This window comes from Oxyura jamaicensis, chromosome 14, assembly GCF_011077185.1.
Source record: "Oxyura jamaicensis isolate SHBP4307 breed ruddy duck chromosome 14, BPBGC_Ojam_1.0, whole genome shotgun sequence".
NCBI lineage: Eukaryota > Metazoa > Chordata > Aves > Anseriformes > Anatidae > Oxyura > Oxyura jamaicensis.
The window spans coordinates 202,830-226,811 of NC_048906.1; the positions used below are offsets into that span (position 1 = coordinate 202,830).

Below are 23,982 nucleotides of genomic sequence, written 5' to 3' on the forward strand. Positions count from 1 at the left end.
TTACAGTTAATAGTTCAGTGTTAGTGTGCTTGGAAAATGCTGGGAGAGATGCTGATTCAGTAGGAAGCCTTTGTAGAAAGAACTTATCTGGAATTATGTTTTGAAGACTCTTCATTTATGGACTCTACCTGCAAAACCAAAGTCCCTCTAAAACCAGAGTTATGACTGGTCTCTTGGACACACCATTCTCTGATGATGAGAATTGGTTTTGATTATACCTCATGAACAGGAATGGCTATAATTCATAATTAATATGAACTATTACAGCTGGGTTTAAAGGGGATTGTGTTAGGAAATGTAACAATACCTGCGTTGTTAAGAAAGGGTAAAATAGTATCAATATAACAAACGTGTCATGTACATCTAAACTCAAGTCATGCCAGGGAAAATTACTTTAAAGTTTTGTACTTTTTATAAGCTTATAAGAAATTAATTATGTTACTTTTGATACAGCATTAACAAGATATGTGGCAACAGAAATAGGCATTACATTTCTATGGACCTAATAGTTTTCAGTTGTATGCAGTAGAGCTTACACAAAGTAAACTTTTTTTTTTTCTTCTGAATTTGCTGACATTTTGCTTCTGGCACTCTATAGAAAAAGCCCTACAATCTGCAAAGGAACATCAAGTCCTTAGTTAGTCTGTGTCCCATTGACAGGGCCGTCAGAGCGATGAGAGACCCATTGCTTGACATAGCTCCGTGGAAAGTCCTCTCCCTCCTGCTCAAGAGGAATGGACCCACTGTTGGTCTGACTGTTTTGCTCAAATTCACAGTCAACTGGACTCCCACAGTCTGAGTCTGCAAAGCCACTGTCAATAGTGTCCAAATCTAGGCAGACCATTGGATAACTGTCACCAGGCCTTGCACTGTGAGGGAAAAAGTCATAGGAGACTTCACTGTAGGAAACACTTTCACCATCAGGAGAAGGTAGAGAAACTGGATTTTCCAAATCCCACTGATTAGGATGCAAGCAAAGGGCTTCTAGGATGCTTCCCATCCCTGTTTCCAAAGCCCTTTCAACTTTCTGGTGGGCTGGGGCACTTGTCCTCAGGTGGTCTGTGGACACAGAGCCTGAGGCAAGTATTTTGTCCTGTGTACTCAAGTCAGGCAGATGGAAGTCACTGGATAGTTTTCTGTCTTCATCATCAATGTTAACCTTGGGGTAACTGTTTTCTCCAGCACTGTCTTCATCACTGGTACGGTCATGTCCCCTGTACATACGGTTACAGTTGCATTGACAGTTACAAGGTGTAAATTCGCCAGCTACAGTCACAGTGTCAATAGACAAATGTCCATATGACCGGTCCTGAGTCCCACTGCTACTGTTCACACTGGACAGCAGGGACTGGCTATCCTGACCTGGGGTAGTCAGGCAGGACACATAAGGCTTAGAAGGCAGATCTCTTTTTAGCTCACTCATCTCCTCTTGTGAGGTACTGTTGGAAGGACACATGCTGTACACTTCTAGGACTTCCGGGAGGACTATTCCCCATTCAAAGAAATCAAGGGTCATTTTCGTATGGGATGTACCAACCCACTTCTGCATAAAAACAGGTACAGAGAGAGGGAGAGAGGTTAGTAGCATCAGGTGTGAGTTTCCACAGAAATTACCAAAGACCTTGTGCTTTTAGAGGCAGAGTCAAACTCTAAAATCACTGACTCCTCCAAAATGGCAGGGAACAAGATGCTGTTATTACCAGGCACAGGCAGCTGCAGGAGAACTGGCTCAAATAATTGAAAATAATTAGCTCTGAGAAATTGGCAGGGCTTTGCAGTTTTCTCCATGCTGCAAAGAATGCCACTGCCTGTAGCAGCATTCTTGGCTCATCAGCCAGATATACCCCTCCCAGCCCATCAGTTCTCCCCGGGTCTCTTCTCAAGGAAACTGCCTCTCTCTGAAAGCAAAGTTAGTTACTTCCTCTGCATGCTGTATCTGCAGTCAACACACATAGCCCTACTTTGTCACTTTGCAGTACCCTGGGAAGAGGGTCAGGGCGAAGCTTCACCAGATCTTTTTTTGTGACCGTGTCTCAGGCTAGTCTTTTCCCTCACAGTGACATGAAGGAAGCAGGGGTTGGCAGGGGCTGTGGACCTCAAAGAGCTGTAGCCACTGCCTAGTGCAGATAATACTTATTTCAATGACGGGAATGTCACACATTGAATCTTGCCCTTCTGTATCACCATTAGCATTACATTCTGCCTTGTTCTATGTGTTATGTTTAGATCATGAGTCTCTTGCATTCAGTTTCATCTGAGAGTAAAGGCACCTCTAGGTTTCTTTGACCTAAGAACAGAGTATGATTTTGTTCTTTTCAAAGAAGTCACTGAATCATTCAGATCACAGTAAACTTGTGGTGTGTGCCACTAGTGAATGCTAGTAAGACCTATTAGCAAGGCTGTGTAGTTTAGAGTATGGGCACAGCACTGGAAGCCAAGACCTATCTGATGCTTTTCTGATGGCTGATCTGAGTGACGGCTCTTGTAAGTGACACTTTCTGCTGTGTATAAAACAGGTAATAACACTGAGCTTCACAAATGCTGTGAAGGCTTCTGACATGGAGTGCTGAATGAGAGATAGATTTTGCCACAGTAATCAATGTGCAGAAAGCACCAAGTATATTTTATTTTTAACATAAGCTGCAAAGAGCTTCTTATTAAGGTTGTATGTGCAAATGGCTATTTAAAGAAACAGCAGGAAACCCCCCTCTTGGAACTGAGCAAGCAGAATATTTACTATACTCTCTTGACAATTCTTTGCACATTCCCACCCAACATGAATGCAAGAACTCATGTACACACAAGAGTGAACAGTGTTCCTCTGCTTTCCCTTCTCTTTTTCTGTCTTAACTTTTCTCTAACATTTTCACTGTTACCTGTGCAATCCAGGACTGTTCTGTGTAAAGCTTTTCTATAGTCATTTGGTGATTATTACTCACAGAAGTTTCCTAAACACTTGCTTTAATACACGCAGGATGCAATTGAATAAGCCTTAGATCATTTTTTTTGTTGTTGTTTTGTTTTGTTTTTTGTTTTGCCAGCTGATAATGATGACTGTTCACATATTATTGAGGTTGCCACATCCTCTTGACACCCTCTGCATCTTGTGCTGTGGCTGTGTGGGCGACTGCTGCTTTATTCTGCAAATTTATTAAATTTCTCAGAAACAACTTAGCTTTAGCAATATTGTAACTGATGCTCATTCCCTCCTAGCAGCACTGAATGACCTAATTAGAAAGTAGCAGTAGCATCATTCCTGCTGAGCATGGTGAAGCAACAGGATTCTCTGACAGGAGCATGGCTATCGGTGTCCAAGGGTAGCCTCAATTCCACTATGAGCACTATCCCTTGACTATTAGGAATTCCTACACTGGATCCACCTGGTACTTGCTCCTTTCTCTGATAACAACCAGTGCCAGCGTCCTCAGAGGCAGATGCAAGTACCCCTTGGAAACAGATATGAGAAGCTGGGCTGAAAAAGGAAGGCAGGAAAAAGAAACAATCACTGCAGGCTTCAGCTTGAACGCTGCACATGCAAAACTTGCTATTTAACCCAATTGCAAACGTCAGCCATTCAACAGTGGGAAAGTACATGAAGATCATTAGGGCCCAGCTGGTGTCCCTCTAACAGTGTCCAAGAAAAAGCAGAAACAAAAAGCAGACACTGAAGTATCTCTGAGCAGTGCTGCTGATCAGCAGGAACCACAGGAACTTGTTCAGAAAGAGGCAACGATGCCTGCACTTATGTGCCGGTATCTTTACTGTTTGATAATGGCATTGTGGGTTGCTCTTCAGTTTAATACAAAGAATGTCTATGTATACTCAATGTTCTTTTACTTTTTTACAAAAGTAAAAACTCCAGCAAACCCTGCGGTCTTCACAAGCCACTTTGTCAAATGAGCAAGTTTGGCTGGTGTTAAATGAGAAGAGAATTTGTGAGGGCTAGGCAAAGTTGCTCACTTCACAAAGATTATTCCTTAATAGGGAGGCAACTGGGCATACAGTATTGTTGTCACACAAGCCTCCCAGAGCTCTACTCACCTTTCCAGGATGATAAACATATCTGTTGTCTGCATGAGTGACTCTCCAGAGAGAGCTACAAAGCTTAATGTTGAGCCTGTGTTACTGCAGAGACTGGACTGGGAGATCTGGCTCTACAGTGAAGTCTACTCTATGCCCTTCATGGCAGCATGAAATTGGAGTTTTGGAAGAATCCCAGTTACTGTCCTGGTATCCCTTTATCCATTCCCTTCACAACCTCAGACTTCACAGTTCAAATATGAGCTCAGCTCACCTGCTAAGACTGTACCTACAGGGAATGAGCAGCACAACCCTGGCATAAAGGTCTTCCCAGCACAGAACCTACACTGTTGGGCTCTGGTCCTCATCTGTACCCATGTGGCATTTCTTTGAGACAGCTTTCTCCTCTTACTGCCCTAATGAGAATCTCTTGCCCAGGAAAGAGTACTGGGTCTTTTAGTTTATTTTTTTCATGTGCTCTACTCACTTATGTAGCCCATTTATACCTTGAAATCTCCATTATGCACCAGGTAAAGTGGTTTGAAAAAGGGAGCTGGGTCTGGGATGCAAGCCATCTTCTTCCACAAGCTGGAAGAGAAAAGAGAAAGGCTTTGTGGTTAAGCACACATTACAGATCCAAAACAAGGCATCTCCAGAGCCAATTCAAGCAGCTGAAATCACTGAAATCAGTGGATAGGGATTCAAGGATGTCTTGTGCTGTTGGAGCCATCTAATGGCCTTTCTTGTGAGCCAGGCCTCTGATGCCTCAGCCCCCACAACCTGTGCACAAAAATACTCACACTCCATTTTTTTCTCCTGTCTGGAAAAGTACCAAGTGCTGGAGGTGCCATTTCCTCAGGCTGGGTTGGCTAGTGCTCTGCACCCACAGGGCAGAACTCTGCCTTATGTGCTTGTTCTGCAGCCATGGGCTGTGCCAGCCCTCGTGCTGCACCAACACAGCACCATCTCTGTGGCAGGGTGCACACTGTCCCTCTGCAAGGGCACACGGCCTTCCAAAAAGGGGGGAGACCCCATGACTGCGCTGAGGGAATTGCATTAGCTTTGGAATGCGGCAGGCTGCTGCTCCTGTCTGGGCATTTTCAGAGCATGGACAGGACCAGGAAAACAGCCCAGGATGGATGGGTGGCCTATACTTAATCCCCATGCACCAGTGTCCTGTCCCACCCAGACGGCTGAATGGCAGCAAGGCCCCCAGAGAAAAGCAAGGCACTCTTAGCAGTATACCGGATGGAAACCTTAATTTGCTGGCCCTGACAGGCCCACAGCTGTGTCTGCGCATGACTGTACAAGGTGCAAAAAAGGCTGCATGTGAATGCCCCATCTTTGGCAGAATAGAATGGGGGAATTTACTCCAGCTTCCCTAAGGGCTCTTACCTCTGATGTTTGGCCAGAAAGGCTGTGATTGAGGCAGTGATCACCAGGACAACAACAAACAACAGCATCCATCCCATGTCTGCTGTCTGTGTCGCTGCTGGAGAAAGAGACAGGGTTCATTCAGACTCACCTTGCATTTAAATAGACCTTGGTCCATAAAGGAGCAGATGGTGAGAGAAAACCCTGAATTTCTACCCCAGATTTTCTCTTAGGGATGCTGAGGCCTGTGGCCCATCCCCCTGTACATGCAGTCACGTATGAACGAAGGTGATTAGAGAAGACTGCACCAACAAAAGGAGCTGTCCATCAGTCTGGGGCAGCCAGGCCAGAGGACAGCTGACAATAAACATGACTGGGGCAGAACAGCTCACTGTTCCTAAGACTCCTGGTGTTTCTGACTTCTCTTGATTTAGGGACACCTCCACAGGCGATCCGTGATCACCCTGCTACCACAGCACCATTTAGTATTTCTGTTTGAGCTGCAGATCAGCTTGAGTGGGGAAGCACAGCATACACTGCTGACATTGACCACAGTCATTCTGCCCTCCCCTCTGTTTGAACAAAGTCTTTGGTTTCAGAGCCTGTTCCACCATGGCAAACACCAGTGTACCTCTGTGCATACGGCAGATCCCTGCAGAGTGGGAGTAATGGCTACTGAATGAAACACCCATGCCTAACACGACCATCAAATGTAGGAGTCCAGATATGGAACTTAGCCCTGAGAGCAGGCTTCTTTTTCCCCTCAGCTGAAGGCAACAAAAAACTCCAGTAGTGCAGGTACCTCCATTAGATCTTTCCTATTTCTGAAAGCTGCAAGGAGGACCCTGGAAGTCTGACACTGTGAAGGAAGGTAGAAGCTGTACTCCTGCATTGGCAACAAACCTACGTACAGCCAGCCCTGCTAAACCCTCCTCCCATGCTGTTGTCCTGGTTTCAGCTAGTATGGAGTTAATTTTCCTTCTAGCTGGTATGGTACTGTGTTTTGGATTTAGAATGAGAATAATGTTGATAACATGCTGATGTTTTAATTGTTGCAGAGCAATGCTTACAGTAAGTCAAGAACTTTTCAGCTTCTCATGCCAGTGAGGAGGCTGGGGGTGCATGAGGAACTGGGAGGACAGGGCCAGGACATCTGACCCAAACTGTCCAAAGAGATATTCCATACCATGTGATATAATGCTGAACATTTATATGGGATGGCTGTCTGCGGTGTGGGGAGAGGGACTGCTGCTCAGAGACAGCCTGGGCATCAGTTAGCGGGTGGTGAGCAATTGCATTGTGCATCACTTGCTTTGTGCATATTATTACTATTATCATTATTATTTCTCTTTCTTTTCTGTCCTAATAAGCTGTCTTTATCTCAATCCACAAGCTTTTACCCCCCCCCCCCCCCGCCTTGATTCTCTCCCCCATCCCACTGAGGGTGGTGTGGGTGAGGGGTGACTGAATGGCTGGGTGGTGCTTAGCTAACTACCTGCTGGTTTAAACCACAACAGCTGTAAAGTGGGCTTTGCAGCCCAGTAAGATCAATACAGACAGCATATACCTGCCCAAACTTATGGTTCATGTACCCATAAATCAAACCTTTACTAGACTATTTAGCTTTTGCTCTAATTAATTAGATTTGATTTCTAGAAGCATTCTCTGACGTTGGATCAACTGGAAGGGCAGGGAAATCTAGTATCTACCAGTAGGGTTGGTTTTCAGTGTCAGCGGGGAACTCCATTCACTCCAAAATCCACTGTAGCCAGTGTCCTCTCGGGGTCTGGCTCTCACTTGGAACTCATACTCAGTGTTTCCCTGAAGTTCCTGTGGCAGGATCACCAGTGTCCGTTTATCTTCATGAACAGATTTAGTCTTCTGAGTCTGTGAACAATTAAACACCAAATAGTTGAGGCTGGAATGACTACTCCCATATTACTCTCACTGCTGCACAGTGTGGAGCCCTGCAAAGGAATCCCTTCTGCTTTCATACCATTTCTCTGCTTTCACACCATTTCTGTGGCACCATGTTCTGGCTGGTCAGTAGCCTGTGGCCTTGGGGGATCCTTCCATGAAGGACAGCATAAGAAGCAAATGAACTACTAGTCTTCCCCACAGGATCTTGTACCTTTCAAACAGCTTCTGCTTCTCAAATCTTTATTTTATTTTTTAAGTTTTGCATGTTTTTGGTCCAGGCAAGCAAAGACAAACTTTTCAAAACCCTTAGAACCCTTCTTCCACACTAGTGCTCCTGTCCTGCTTCTGCTGGCCTCCTCTTTGCTGGCACATCTTACTTGATGGTGAACTGACATTTCACTTACCTCCCAGGTGTCAGTTCTTCTCTTATAACGCAGCTGATATTCCAGCTCTTCATTCAAAAAGTAGAAAGAATTCTGGTAGATGGTTTCCCAAGAAATATTATATCCCTCTGCGAACACAGCAGTCAGATTGAAAGGAGGCTGTGGTTTGACTGTGGGTGAAGACAGAATGGTGTTAATCTTTGCTACATTGCTGAAGACACAAGAGAGATACCATGGCCCAGCGTGGTATCAGAAAGGCAGAGTGAATAGGGACCATAACTGCCCCAGTGGTGGTGGGCCATCCTCTCAGAGTGTGCAGTCCTGAGCAGTACACGGAGCCTCACACCTCAGCAGCTCTGAACATTCCCTGTTCCTGACTCTGCTGCTTGTTTCTGAACTTTCTCATCAGCTAAGGAGCAGGAGGAAATATCACAAGGGCTGATAACTCCTGGGAGATAAGTAGAGCACCTTGTTCTACTCATCACACAGGAGGTCTCCATGTAGTCATGGTCACTTGCACAGTTAGGCCACCTCTAAGCTTAGCCTCCAGCATAAAGTGTTCTTTAGTTCACAATGACAGCAGTAAAATCACAGAGTTCTGTGTATAGGAGTGCACACTGAACACAGCTCCCCACCCTTGGCAGACATGCTCACTCTGTTCCCAGACTGTCTTGGCAGCTGGACATAGACTCAGGAACTAGTTTTGTACTTACTGTTCTGTACCATATAAAAGCCTTTGGAAATCACATTTCGCCTATTGGCTATCTCTGTAACATCCACCTGGACTTTGGTATCTGCCAGGAGTTCAGTCATGTCCACAATGCACATATACTGTGTGTGGCTGGTGTTCCTGGACAATTGCAGGAGATTGCAGGCAGCCACAGTGTTTTCTGGATTGTCCTCAGGAACCCTGAAACACCAAAACAAAACAAAGGAAGTAGTCCACATCTATTACATGATGTAGTTGGACTAATCTGTTGCTGAAAAAAAACAACAAGAAATTCATAAGAAAAAAAAAAAAAAAGGCAACATGTTCAAATAAAAATTGATCTTTGAACATTGACTTTTTTCTTTTTTTTTTTCCCCCTTTCTATTTGCTCAGCTCAGCAGCTTTCTGAGAGAAACAGAAAAATGATATTGAAGTGTTTGTGGAAATAAAAGCTTTAAAGAAAAGCTGACCATTAGGGCTGCACAGCCCAGGACTGCAACCACTTCCTGGCTGGGGCAGAACAGCAGCTATACAAAGCTTGGACAAGTTGCACGATACCTTGCAAGCACATAAAAGTGGAAGCCCATTGTAAACAATAATGGGCAGGGTATTCCCAGCACAGGAGAGGAAACAATGCCAAAGAAGCCAGAGTCAGTGTTGCAATCAGTAACAAGTAGCACAGTCAGTGGCTGCAGGAACCAGGGATTCTTTGCTAGTGGAGAAGCCAGATGACAACTGGAGTATGAGATACAAATTGAACATCAGCATGGCAGGAGGAAGGAGAACTCTACCTAAAGAAGACAGCAGAAGGACATCACTGCACTATAGTGGTGTTAGAAGTTCCTGCTGCCTCATCCTACTAAGACATACCATGTCGCAGTAAGGTTATATGAACTGGCACTCAGGTCATTTCTCAGGATACAGGACAGGGTCTGTACATAGTCCACAAAACAAGTGAGGTTTTCACAACACATAGCTGTAGGTTTGAAAAGAAAAAACAATATCAGCTTTCATGCTGAAGAACTTTTTATCAACATACACAGCCCTCAGGGCTCCTACTGCATCTGAAGAGAACAGACCACTGCACCAGACCCCAGAAAATCTCCAGTCGTGGAGTACGGATGTGTTCCATCTCTGCAGGAAGGCGAGTCACTGACAGCCAGGTAATTGTTAAAGAAAAATCTTTTTAAATGCTGTTGCAGTGAATTACACGCAGAAATACCAGAAAATGCCCCCAAAGTGGCTGAATTTTCAAATGTATCTCTGTCTCCTCTTACAGTCACTGCACCAGAGTTGCGTATTATTTCTGCAAGAGGCCTAGCTTATGTAGCACATAAAAAAGACAAGGTGTCCCAACCAGAAATAATAGCATATTAAAAAATTTTAATGGCATAACTTCCTAAGTTTTTAGAACTGCCCTTTGCCAGTCTAGCATTCATTGTACTTCGCACATTTTAAAAGTGCTGTTCTCTCTGTTTACAGTTTTCTACAGCTTGATATCTGCAGCATCAATGCTTTTCATATCCAGCTCCACAAACTTGGAATAAGCTTTTCATGGAATTTTGGCAAAAAGATATTGTAGATTTCTAGCTATTATAATTTCCATAAATCATTCTGATACTACATTGGCACAATTTATCAATCACATAAACCGGAACAGACTGCTAAAGAGAATGTGAGGGGCAATTGTAGAAGTAACACTATGGTCATTAAGAAAACTAGCTTGTTTGTAAGTGGTCACAAAACAGCAATTTTTGTTAGTTTTTCTGCCTTTGCCATTCTGCTGCTTGCCTTGTTAGAGAAGCTGCACTCTGGGGAGACCTTGCTGCAGCCTTACAAAAGGGAGCTCATAAGAAAGATGGGGAGGGACTCTCTAACAGGGAGGGTAGGGGTAGTAGTTTTTAATTAAAAAATATGTGGCTGTGTTCTGTGGACCAGAAACATCTGCTCCACCCCCCAGATCAAATAACAATACTCACAAACAAATTGTCTTTGAATTGACAGTAACAATGCACAGCAGGTATGTCTAGTATAGGGTGCAGCCTAATTCCAGGCCAGGGTAAATTAATAGGAAAGCAAAGCCCAACTTTTCCCCTGATTTTGCTCACCCTAAAATTTCTTGCAAGTCATATGGCACCAGGGCACACAGTGCTTCCCTAAGTGAGTTCTGAGCAGCACTCAGATTTGTATACAAGATCCCTGAAGAGGTAGGATGGTGACAGAAGTTTGGGGATGTTTGCAACAGACTCTGGCTCCAAGTGTGTACACGTGTTTTATTAAACTGTATGTGATTCAAATTATGTGGTTGTTATTTTGTTTCATTTTGACTTTTTCATTTCACTCTGACTTCAGAATTTTGTCCTGAAATTTTCATTAATTTCATTTTGTTTCAATTTTAACTTTTCATTTTGAGCCCTCAACAGGCTTCCTGAGGCCCCTGGTACAGACACTTCTTATTCCAGTCAAGAACAAGACACTTTTTCTTCCTTAGTGTAACTTTACTCTTCTATAAAAAGGGGGCTAATACCTCTGCTTTCCTTCAGAGAAGGCAGCAAGTATTAATAAGCTAATAAGTATTGCTAATTAGCCTCATTCTATGCTATTATGATATTAATTAAGGGTCTACTATTCCTAGGCAGCTGGAAGCTGCAAGCATATCTCTTTATGCAAGAATCTGCTAACAAAATTTAGAAGAGGTGAACTTTTTACTGGTAAGGGAATAATTAATTATATGTTAGAATCACCCAGTCAAATCTAGGATGAATTCCATTCTTGGCAGTTTCAGAAACAAAGAACAAATGATTTTACTTTTAAGAGTAAGATCTAGTCTGGTCCAAAATGAGAATATACAGGGTAATTCCCTGGCTTGTATTACACAAAATACAGACTAGACATCACAGTGCCCCTGTATAGCAAAATATACATCTGAATTCATCTTTTCTGCTAATTCAAGTTTGGAGCAGGTCCAAGGCTCTGTCTAGAAGTAGTATGTGAAATGTTAAACTTGCACGTGTTCCCTGCAGGCATTCTTGTCACTGCCTTTTTCTGTCCAGTTGACATGTTCAGAAAGTCAGCTCTGAGTCAAGCTGAAGTTTGGATGGTGGGTAAAAATCATCAAGAAAGATGCAGTGGCCATCTGTACAGCACAGTCCTGAGCAAAGGAGTTCAGAGCAGGAGAGGTTCACTGTTCTGGCTGGCCTGCCAACAGTGGGCATGTGTCCCATGGATACCCAGCTCTCAGCCACCAGAACCTTCCCTGTGGCAAATGTTCTAGGGAGGGACCCAAAGCCCATCTCACCAGAAGACATTTCAGTGCAAGGCAAGCACTACCTCCGCAGCGTCCTCATTGATGGTGCTCCCTGGAGTGGGATGCAGTTTGGCTGAGCTCGCCCAGCTGTGCAACCTCTCCCATCTGTCCTCCACTGCCCCCATGAAGACTTTCCCATAATTCCTTCTCCCACAGAACCCTCTCCACTAGTACTCTGCCTTGTGCTTGTTGTCCCATGGCACTATCGTGCCCTGTGTGTCTCTGCAGAGCCTACATTAACAGCCAAAAAGATAAGGCCTGTGGGTGTACAGCTATGAAAATACACCTGGGAACTTACTGTACTGGAATAAAAGGAAGAAGGAAATACTCTTGAGCCATAGTTTGTTCCTCATGTTGGTTCTGACTGGATGTCCTGGAAAAGAACAAAGAAAAGCCAAACACACACACAAAAAAGAAGAGTTCAGCTCAGCCATCTGCTCATGTGTGTTGGAGGTTGAGGTGGAATTAATCTAGCCTTCATTTACATGTCTAAAAGTGAAGTGCCTAATTTAGGCACAGCAGCTCAGCTTTCCTACGTGCATTTCTCCCATGGACTAAGAGTTAGGGGTTGGGGTCCTGCCAACTGGCCATAAAACAGATCAGTGAAGTCTCTGCTCCTTGCCAGCAGCATGTGCTCAAAGAAAGCTGCAAAGTGACTGCAGCTTCAGTCTATCCATGCAACAGGAAGACACTTGGGTTAAATGCTAACCCATTTTTTCTTCATCTGCTTCCTGCAACTAGAAATGGCTTGCAACTAGAAGCGACATTGCTTAATCATCTTAAACATCCTTAACAGGCTTAAACATCCTTACAGTGAACTAGTCCAATAAGAGTCTGAATGTTATTGTGTGTCTGAGCAATGTTTGTGAGAACTCACTGATTTGTTCCCTCCATTGTTAAATAAGCATGGACTAACTAGTTAATGGACTCCATAAAGGCAGACTAAATAAAACAAAAATAACAGTCTCCCATGTGAAACAGAATAGAATTAAGTACAGCACTCTTTTCAGGGGAAGACTGGCTTGATACATTTTGGTGAAAAGAACCTATAGGAAAGTCTTCAGAGAAGGGGACAGCCAAATGTTTATAACAGCATGAGGAAACAGCACCACATACAAATGACTGCTCAGCCCACAGCCCCCGCTGCCACACCAGGCCCTCAAGCCACATAATATTAAGGCTGTTTTCACAGTATTTAATTTTTATAGAAATACATAGATATGCACAGAATGAGTTAAAATGAACTCCCTACAGAGTATTGTCTGTTGGTACCCACTACAGGTTTCAACACAGTGTTCTGAAACGGGCTAGGCTACATAGGTACAAGGCTTTGGAGAAGCAATCTGCTTTGGGACGTAATTCTATTGGAGCAAGTTGCAAGGACGCACAGACAGAAGGGAGGGTCCATGTGCCCTGCCACAGAGCAGCAAGTCAGTGACTGAACCCACAGGAGCCCCTCTGCTGGCTGCAAGCTATGCTTGCAAGCAACAAGTCCTAGAGCCCTGCAAAACCCACTGGGTTGCAGAGAAGCAACTGTGAAAAAGGTAAGGGGTGAAGAATGGGCAGCAAGCTGCAGTTACCAGAGTGATACACAGGGCTCCAGTCAGGGCCTGGTGCAGGTTCTGGGGTGCCTGCACCTCCCCTACTACTAGCAGCAAACACCCAGTCACTCAGCAGAGAGAATGCCAGTGAGGCCTCTCCTACTTGGGGAATATTTGTGGTGTTTAAAAATTTTCCAGATTTACTCAAATAATGAAAGCAAAATAAATTTAGCAGCTACCAAAAAGCCCCTTTTTAGACCCATGTGAGCACTGAGACTTGCTCTCAAGGCACCACAGCATACAGATGAGATCAGCAGGGCTCACTCAGGAGGCTCCACAAACACGCCATGGTGACAGCACCTCAGTCCTGCTGCTGCTGCCACTGTAAATTTCTGTGATGCCACTGTACATTTCCTAAATGCCACTGTACATATCCTTGAGAAAACATCTTTTCCTGACCCCTCTAGTCCCAATTCTCTGTACAGTAATTATTGTAATTACCACTACTTCCAGTGATGCAGTCCCTGATTACTAAGGCACAGCCCACTGCTGAACCACACCCATGCTCCAATGCATCTATCCACAACTCTTCTCCAAGTTCCTTTGGCTCATTCCCTTGAGAAAGGCACCCTGTTGTCATGCCACCTGAAACATGCTCACCCAACTCCATGCCAAGACTGGCTGCATCATGAAAGCAACCACCTCGGAGATGGACAGCCTCCTCCTCAGCTGATGCAGCATCTGCTCATGACCTCTTAGCATTAAGAGCTCTGTTTCTTGCAGCACATTCATTGAAGAGCTGTGCCAAATGAACAGGTCACTGAGTCTAGAACAGGCCTAGAAGTCACCAGTCCTAGAGTCAGGGCTATGCAATTGTCAACTACCTTTTAAAATCATCTTTCTACCAGCAGAATGCCAAGAAAATCATTGTTGTACTGAGAATATTCAGGGATCCCACTGCCTAGGATGCCAGCACCCTGCTCAGGTGGGCCAAGAGAATGCAGAGTCCCCAGAGCTACTGCTGTTCCTCCTCAGGCCTTCATGCCCTTTCACAGACTGTAACACAGAATCAGCTCTGGGACCACTGAGTGAAATATTGTCCCCTTAGTGCTGTGACCAGCTGCAGAAGCCCAGTCTCAATGTTGCTGGTTTGAGACTGCCATGCACAACAGTCTTGGCCTCCCTGTGAGCCAAGACAGACAGTTTGCTTCCTCTTCTTCAGCAGAGGAAGGATTGGATTCTTTTTTTCATTTAAGATTAATTTTCTAAGGGTCTGGAAGTAGGGTACTACAAGCTGCCAAACATATATACAGTCTAAGCTCACAATCTGAAATGTGTCCAAGAACTATACGCACTTGTCAAATTTCCACAGGGAAAAGAGCCTAAGAGTCCAGTTTATGTGAAGTAAGAAAAAAATAATTTTGATATTTCCAAGCATGAGAAAATAAATGTCACAGTTACAACCAAGTAAAAGGAGTGGAAGGCCTGGGGAAGTCTCTCAGTCCACCAGCTACACACAAAAGCAAGCTTTCTTCTTGAAAACTTCATTATCAACGTACACTACCACCTAATCACAAAGCTAAAGCAACAGGGACACAGGGCCACATCAGAGATAGAAAAGATTTACAATGAAGTCACAGATATCAAGCAGTAACCAACTGGCAGCAGGGAAACTTGGTGGGAACATGGACATTACCTTTCCCCGTCCTTTCAGCTGTCCATTTCAGCCCTTCAACATCTTCACAGCTGGCCTGGCAAAATCACTACTGTGAGTGCAGACACTGCATGCGCGGGAGCTGGAAAGCAGGTGTCTCATCAGCACTGAGTCAGAGTAAAGCCTACTTGTGTGCAGCCGGGAGCTGTAGTGTATTGGAATATACAGTGAGAGATGGCAGTTGACGTCAGCACTGTATCAGTATTACTGTGCCGATAGAAGGATGTGGTGAGCACAGAGGAGGCAATGAATTCAGGTCCAAACACCCACACACCATTTATGACTGTATTGCTCTACTCTCTTACTCTTATGTGAGAAAAAGGTGGGAGAGTAGATAAAACAAACTCACAAGTCTTAGATCTAAAAGGTCACCAGTGGGGCTGATAGAATTAGTGGCTTGCAGTGGTGAGGTATCAGTGTCAAGGCATTAAATGGTTAAACCTGACTAAATAGTACAGTATGTACCACATCCGAGGCACCCAAGTACTGCTTTGGTCTGCTACCACCTGTCTCTAAAATGGCCCCTGAGACAGCACCAACCCTCACGCCACTGGCAGGGAGGTGGTCTGGCTCCTGCACAGGTGGTGGGTTCTCCCTTTGCCCTAACTCCATGCCTGCAGCTCGTAGCTGGGCTGGAGGTCTGCAGATTGGAAGGCTACCGCTGAGGGAAGATGGTCTATTCTTCTCAGCACATCAAGTGGGGCGTAAGGAGACAATGCATACTCCTTGTGCCCCTGGGCAAGGGGGAAAGGAATTGGAGCAGCACTATGAACGGGACTTGGCACATATAACATAGGTGGCAGGAGGGTAAGGATCAAGTAGCTGGAATAATCCAGGGAGACAGCTGCAGTGAAGTGGGCACAAAGTAGCTGGGTGCAGGGTGCTTGTGCTGTGTGTTCAGCCTCCAAGACATGATGAGCTAAAAAACATGTACCCACCATGCGGCAGCAGGAGATGCAAAGACTTGGTATAGCACAACAGCAGATGCTCTGCCAGCAGGGGCCAGCTCACACCCAGAACCGAAGGCTCAGCTAAGCATAACGGGAAACTGAAGAGGTGAGCCAGGGACATTGAGGTGTTTATTGTCTAGGGGCACAGAAGCAGAGGCAGGTTTGAAGGTAAATTGTTAGACCTGAGAGAGGGAAGCAGTGGCAGCTGGAAGTTGTTTAAGAGAGTTCATTTTAATTTAAGGAAGTTTATCCCTCAGTGACTGCCAAAATTTAGATCTGTACAGTTTCCCTTCTGTGATCCTTGTGATATGCTTACCTCTTCAGTCCTGGGAAGCCCAGCACAGTGTGAACCACCAGGTCTCTCAGTGGCTGTATCCACTCTATCCAACCTGTAATGATGTAGGATATAAATGCAGCATCTCCAGAAGCCCTGATAACCTGTTATCACCTGAATGAAGCAAGTCAGTGGTCTCGCTGTGCAGTGATCATCTCCAAGAACATATTGCTCTGGAGGTACTTTGCACTGTCTGCCCTGCACCTCAGGAGATGCCTGAGGTTCCATGGTACTTCAGAGCAGCTGAATCCAGCTCCCCAGGTAAAGCACATAGACCTGAAGATTGTCAGTTGCCATGGATTTATGCTGATTCAAGATACAAGGCAACTGCTTGCACTCAGCTGTAACCTCAGCACATCCCACAGTAGCTATATTCAACAAGCAGCAAGTATAAAGGGCATACCATGGAATGCTTTGCTAGATTCTGAGTTATTGATGAGACAAAATCATTCTACCATGACGAGAAGAAGAACATCTATGTGTATTTATCAGAAAGAAAAAATACAAAGGAAATAACAATTAGAGCTAACAATTTCTCTAGAAGGGAGAGTTAGTGACACTTCCAGTTATCAAGTTCATGACGTGGATAAAATATCTGCGCAATCAGTACTACCTTTGTTTTTATTCTTGTCACAGTGGAATTAAAACAATATCCAAAGAATCCTCAAAGATAAAGACCAGGTATTACAATTCTAGAGTCAAAGACATCTTTACTGGCTGGTGACATTTAGGAGGGAGATAATCATGAATTACCATAAGCAATGAGTCAAAAATGACAGGAGAACAGCTGAAGCCTGAGTAACAGTTTTCTACTGGAAGGGAAAGCAATAGAAGAAACCACCTCAAAGCTCAGGAAATGGGGTAAAATATGAATGAGCCAGGCAGAATGCGGAGGTGTTAGTCAGCAAAGCAGCAGGTTGAAAAACAACAAAGCCCCAGCTGGTGGCCTTCGAGCTGACACAGGATGCTGCACAGAGGAGGAGTACATTGCTTTTAGTCTGGGGAATGCTGAGTGCCACCCACACAGACCCCAGCACCCTGCCCTCCTGGCTCCCTTTTGCCTTTGCTGATTGTTTCTTTACAGCCACCAACATTGGGCTCAGCCTCTTATTTTCCCCCCAACATGCATTAAGCCTGAACACCTTCTCCATTAAGGCTGTAGTAGGAGGACATTGCTTTGGCTCCTGCCAGAGGAAAAGGGCTTACCTTCACAGAACTGTGACTACGTACATCTTGCTCACACGGAGGGGAGCACACAAAGGCTTGTTATCTTCTCTTAGGAAATCACCAGATATATGCTGGTAAGCAGAAACAGGAATGACTGAGCCTGTGAACTCACTCGGACCATCTGGAACAGAAACCTACAGCTCTGCTCAGCCTCAGACCCATCACCCTCATCTGCACCGTGAAGAATGTGCCCAGAACCCTCTTCTCGCTTTACTACACTGGATCCTGGTGTACATTCAGCGTACAGGAAAGTATGTTCCCTCCAAGATATCTTCCACACCACTCTCCTCAGAGATCTTGAATCCCTCTGGATACCCCATAAGATAGACCCTCCCCGAAAACGTTTATCAGAGCTACATCCCACAGCAGGGCTCCTGCAGCTTCACAAACTGAGCATCAGCCTTTTCATGTCTGTTCAGCTGATGTATGCCTCTTCACCGTCTCCTATCACAGCCAGTCTCAGGCTGGTCCTGAGTCACTTCAGGCCATGCCCTGTGTTTGTGCTTACAAATGACACTGTCCCTGCATGAGGTCAGCAAGTCCACATGCTCTCACAGTGTTCCCCTGAGTCACCAGTGCTGGCAGAGCTCCCTGATCCTTTCATGCAGTTTAGCAGAAACTGACCCATTTAGGGACAACATCCATCAGCATATTCTCTTTGCTTCCTGTGATGCACCAACATCACAGCTTGCTGTTGGCATATAGCTTTTTATGGCGAGAGCCCCACCTGAGCCTCTTGAATCTTTGTTTTACCACAGCTGTAAAAAATCAGGGTGCCTCACCCATGCTGCCTGGCCACAAGTTTTTGCAGCAGGCCTTCCACACCCTGGGCTGGGTACAGCAATCCTGTGTACCTTGCACAGCTTCTGGTATCTCTAATAGGGTGATAAACACAGCAGCTACTTTCAACTTGTGAGTGTGGAAGCACTTTCAAAGCAAAAGCTAATGGCTCATGCTGCATGCTGCCTCCATGTGACAAGCAACAAGCTACAGATGATTGCGTGTCAGTGCACAGACTCCAATAGCATTGCTGGCTCATTCCCAAACCCACAGACCATGCAGTCCTACCACAACTGGCAGCTCCTCACATCATTGGCAGGGACATACTATGTCCTTAGGAGAAAAAGTGGGATAGGTATGCGGGATGGACAGACAAGCAGAGTTTATGAGAAGAACCTTGCAATATATTGAGGCATATTAACAACACTGGAGATAAGCAAGGTTTTCATGGAAACAGACTGTTCCAAAGTAACCAATGTTTCCAAAAATTCAAAATACATTTCTGCACAGAGAACCTAAAAGGCTTACTGAATCCGTCCTGGGACTGTCCCTATTGCTGGAAGCTGTGGTTTTGCTCTGAAGATGGTAAGGGTTCATTGTAAGGTGGCAGAAGATAGCAGCTATTTTATTTGAGGCTAAAAAGGCCAAAACACGGGATTATTGGCTCCACTAGAGTACAGGGACTAATGCAATGAAATCATGTCACATCAGTACATCTGTATCCAAATCAGCACTGGTAAACTTTTACAATGCTCAGCAAGAAGAGGAATCTGAAGGCTGTTCCTACAAAATGTAGGGACTGGGGGATTCCATGCTCTACTGTGGCTTTGGCTGTGGCGTGAAGCTCTTGCTCGAATAAGGAAGCTGCTTGGATCCCCTGGTTGCTGTTCTGTGATCAGCAAAGAGTAACCCTGCACAGCCCAGTTTCCACATTGCTTACCCGGTCACTGTGCATGTGCAGAAGCTGGAAATTGATGTGCTAAGAGCAACAAGAAGTTGAAGCAATGGCAGACAACATGCAAAATAGAGACATGGACAGCAGGTGAATGTCTTGGCACTTCACACTGGAGAACACAGATGGTCATCTGACCAGAAGTGGGAAGCTTCCTGCTGCTTCAGGACAGCAAAGTCTGTTGTAAAGACCCACCACAGCTCAGAATGAGGCCATGGTATAGGAACATTAGGGAAGTCTAGGTATTCTTGGAGCACCTCTGCTAAACAGTGGGAGAGCAGAATCCCCAGAAATGAACTGCCCTGTATAACTTTCAAGCCCAGAGCCTGTCAGTTGTGTGTATTGGTTAGTGAATGCAACACAACTTAAGCCTGCTAGAGCCATCTCCTTGAGACCTCTGCTGGCTGCTCACCATGGACCAAGAATACTATCTTCAGGGCAAACCACAGCCAGTGCAGAGCTGGTTTTCACAGCAATCATGTACAGCACTAGGACAAAAAAATGGGGCTGATTAAAACTCTGAGCCAGGTGTGGAAATTCTTCCCCCAAAAGGCAGTCCAGTACTTCTGCACTCTGTTATAATTTTTGTTGCTGTGTGGGTGGTTTACTGCAAGTGAAACCAGCAGTGGCTGAGCTGGAGAGAAGCAGTCAACCTCAAACTCTTCAGCTTATGGCAAATTCCCCCATGTCTAAGAGCTGGGGAAACAGCAGCAAGTAGGAAAGTCCCAGTGATATGTTAGTCACTGACTCAGTCACCTTCAAGCAGAGGACAAACACCACACTGCTTTGAGTGCCCTGCTCTTAATACAGTGCAGTACAAGCACATATAGGACCATGGGAGTGGCTGATCCATCACAGAACCGTCAAGCGAGGTAGGAGCTCCTTAGGGCACCTACCACAATCCATGGGAGAGGTCTAACACAGCCACCCCTCTACCAAAGACATGCCACACGTTATATTGGTACTATAATGATAACTCTTGCTGTTACAATTGCCCCTCTGCTCTCAGAATACAAAACGCGTATGTGTTCGGTTATGCAGAAAGCGTTCTGGCTAAGAGCAAAACAGACCCAAAACCATCTGCTCCTCCTCACTATGCAGCTACAAGTGCCACAGCAGTCAGTTCTCCTGCTCTGTTCATTCCAGGACTGTAGTTAGTTTTTCTTTTCTTTCATCTTGCAATGTTTCTGGAAGGGTGAAAATAAGGGTGTGTGGAAATTCCATGCTGTAGAAAGCCTGAAAAGGGACAGGATGTAAATGGGACAGCACAAGAGACAAAGAGAACAAAGCACCTGTGGCGAGAGTACAGCACAGAGATGTTCCTCTCAACACTGCTTCCTTGGCTTGTCAAAGGACAGAGAGCAGTCAGGACTTAGCAAATTAGCGGTAGTGTGGTGAAAAAAAAAAAAATAAAAATGTAGTTAACATGATCATGATACATCACCATGTGGGAGCCTGGGACAGAATTTGTTCTTAGCAGTCAGCAGAGGGTGGGAAATAGTTGTGTGTGCATGTGTACACATGCATGTGCACTGCACAGGCACAGTTCCTCTGAGAAAAACACCTACTCTGTGTGAAGGCATCTGAATGCAAATTTACACGCATTGGGTATACAAACTGCAAAAATCATGCTAAGGAGTTTCCCACAAAAAAGACATGACTAGGAGAAAGCAAACTGTTTTCTCAGTCCCTATTCACTAAAGAGCTTTCTCACGTAATTTCACAGCCAGAGATAAATGTTAGAGAGCAGGGGAGGGGAAGTCATATATCTGCCATTTGGTTCTTTAGTCCATTGGTTTTTGGCCATGTTGCTGGAAAGTGATACCTAACAGAACTTTTCTTAGATAATGCTTGTAGCTTATGATGGATAAGCAATTGAACATCCTTGCAACCTGTTTTAACAACATACGTTCCATAACAAGATGCAGACACAAGTTATAAAAAAAGCTGATGACACCCTCCACCCCTCGTTAACTTACCTCTACTCCCAGGAACTTGTTTCACAGGTCTGCTTAACCCCCTACCTCCATGCTTCTCTCACCCTTCTCTTGGGGTTATCGTTAGTTTTCCAAGGGCAATGACAAAATTTGTGAACGATAGGAATTTGTCAACACCCATTCAATATAGGTGCATGTTTCTAAAGAGCACTGATAAGAATCATAGAATATCTCAAGTTGGAAGGGAACCACAGGAACCAAGTCTAACCCCTGTGTCCCGAAAGGACCACCCAAAAAATCAGACTGTGTCAGAGAGTTGTCCACATGCTTTTTGAACTCTGGCAGGCTCGGTGCCATGACCACTTCTCTGGGGAGCCTGTTCCAGTGCCTGACTACCCTCTCAGCTGTAGACTGTTATGTGGTCTTCCCTCAGTATCCTCTTCTCCAGGCTGAACAATCCAAGTGACTTCAGCTGCTCCTCAGACGTCTTGCCCTCCACACCCTTCACCATTTTCACAGACCTCCTTTGAAAGATCTCTAACAGTTTATAACTTTTTTTTTTTTTTTTTAATCTTTCTTATACTGTGGTGCCCAAAACCGCATGCAGTACTCGAGTTGAAGCTGTACCAGTGCAGAGCAGAGTGGGACAATCACTTTACTCGACTAACTGGCAATGCAGTGCCTGAGGCACCCCAGGATACAGTTGGCCCTCCTGGCTGCCAGGGCACACTGCTGGCTCATGTTCAGCTTGCTGTCTACCAAAACCCCCAGATCCCTTTCTGCGGGACTGATCTCCAGCATCTCGTCCCCCAGACTGTGCATACAGCCAGGGTTGCCCCTTCCTGGGTACAGAATCCAGCACTTGCTCTTGTTCAACTTCATACTTAGAAAACAAAATAAACAAACAAAACAAACAAAAAAGTAAGCCTGTGACATTTTCTGCAAAAGTAAAACAGTTAATCAGAACTATTTTCTCCTGAACTGGGAATACACCTGCTTTTCTCAGGAACCTGTTTCACTCATTCATGACAATGATGAGTCAGGTTACTAATACTTGGTAGGCAGCCAGGTAAGGATGATATATATGGAAGGGGAATGACTGTGAGCGAGTAATAAATGGCCTTATAATTGTGCTGAGTTTTAGCCTAAGCCTCCATTTGCATTGCAGTCTTACAAAACAAAATGAAAAGAAAAAACAAACAAGCAAGCAAACAAACAAACAAACAAAAAAATATACTTACTGCAATGTAATTCTCTTTCCTGGTAGGGACCCCCTATTAGCTAAAAAGGCCATGACTGGAGGGTCCCAATTTTTAGGTTTGAAGCTCCTCTCCCGGGAGGATAAACTGCTTGTGTAAACACAGACTAGTCCCTCAGAGGTGTGACTCAGGCCAATACATCACACTGACAGTCCTGGAAGCCTGCCAAAAGTCAGAACTCTTGCACAGTCCCAGTTAAGTCAGAAATTTGTCATTTGAAACATACCTGTGTTATATAGCCTAGCAGTTGCTCTAGATTGCAAAAGTGGAGGAAGCGGGAGATGGAACACTAACTTAGATCACACTTCAGTCATGCATGCACTGTGCCTGACATAAGATAGGGGAGATTAGCAGGCCAGCTTCCCAGACAGTCCTGATGTTTAACACAAGTTCTGGGTTCTGGAAAGGCACGGGAGTAGGGCTCCCTCTTCCTGAAGAGCTGCAGCATGATTTCACTAGAGAAATACTGAAGGGAAAAGAAGAGGTAGAAAGAACACCCTAGCATAGAAAGTTATCCAACAGAAACAAGCAGGTGGCGGGGGTGTAGCTATGTAGGAAAAAAAGAAAAAAAAAGGTCAGGGAAAAGCAGAGTGAAGCTGGGGCTCCGCAGATGAACTACTACAGCAAACAGCTTTCCAATCCTTGCCCAAGCAGAGCTCTCCTGGGTGGTACAGCCAAGTGCAGGCCTTCCAGGACGATTCCCTCCAGAGCACAGGGGAGAGCGCAGGGGCAGAAGGGGAAGAAAATACCACTTGTGCCCCTGTGCCTCCCTTAACAGCCCTGTGCTATTACCGCAAACAGTGAGTAACCCATGCTGAGTAGCCACAATAAGTAGCTGTGGATTTTTGCTTAAACTTCATTAGGATGTAGGGAAGTGAGTCAGCACTCTCATGAGACAGCTCATGACCTCTGTGCATGTTCTTGTTCCACCAGTTCAGCAAGGGTTTGCTTGAAGGGTCGTGGCACGCCTCTTCATCTTTCTGCCCCACAGCCGTTCCATTTCTGCATTGCCTGCCCCCAGGGAGAGTTTAGCTTAGGTGCTAGGTTAATGGTTGGACTTAGATGTCTTTTCCAACCTAAATGATTCAACAATTCTATGATTCTAAGAGTATTTCTGAGGATTATATCTCATCCAAGTGGAAATAAAAATTAACCTTGTATTTTCAATTAAAAACAATATTAACATGTTCATCAGCACCATAGTGAGCTATAAATCAATGCCTACACAAAAGTTAATATCGCATCTGAATAGAGGCACTTCACTGCAACTCTTCTTCCAAGGCTTACATACCATTTTTTTCTGCTGCAAAATTGATGGATGAATACCTCTACTTTTGGGCCAACCTGAAATTTGAAAAGAGTTGCAGGACGAAAGTTTTACAAAACATGTCAAATGATTTTCTGTGCAGCACCCACAGATCCGCTCTTAGCACTACTCTTTCCATCTTCGTTCATGAATGTTAATACAAATAGGTGTTTCTAAATAATGAGAACATATATATACGTATGTTTATACACATAAAATTACTTAACTGCTTTGTGGCACTGCCAACATACTAGGGTAGAATTTACAAT

At 44.8% G+C, this 23,982-nt stretch overlaps 1 protein-coding gene across 7 annotated transcripts; it reads right to left on the minus strand.

Annotated features, from left to right (window-relative positions):
• Positions 1-389: 389 nt before the first annotated feature.
• IL21R (interleukin 21 receptor) lies at positions 390-19,019 on the minus strand. Of its 7 annotated transcripts, none has more exons than XM_035339447.1 (11): positions 18,104-19,019; positions 17,459-17,550; positions 16,235-16,307; positions 12,012-12,086; positions 9,277-9,382; positions 8,411-8,607; positions 7,719-7,867; positions 7,104-7,281; positions 5,416-5,512; positions 4,527-4,608; positions 390-1,543 (listed from the first exon to the last, which is right to left on the minus strand). In XM_035339447.1, exons 4-11 carry the CDS (start codon positions 12,064-12,066, stop codon positions 635-637), a joined length of 1,773 nt encoding a protein of 590 aa, XP_035195338.1. In that variant the 5' UTR covers positions 12,067-12,086; positions 16,235-16,307; positions 17,459-17,550; positions 18,104-19,019; the 3' UTR covers positions 390-634. The 7 variants fall into 7 exon arrangements, with proteins under 7 accessions (XP_035195338.1, XP_035195341.1, XP_035195340.1 ...); XM_035339450.1 differs by lacking the exon at positions 18,104-19,019 and adding an exon at positions 17,988-18,035; XM_035339449.1 differs by lacking the exon at positions 18,104-19,019 and adding an exon at positions 17,725-17,947.
• Positions 19,020-23,982: the final 4,963 nt, after the last annotated feature.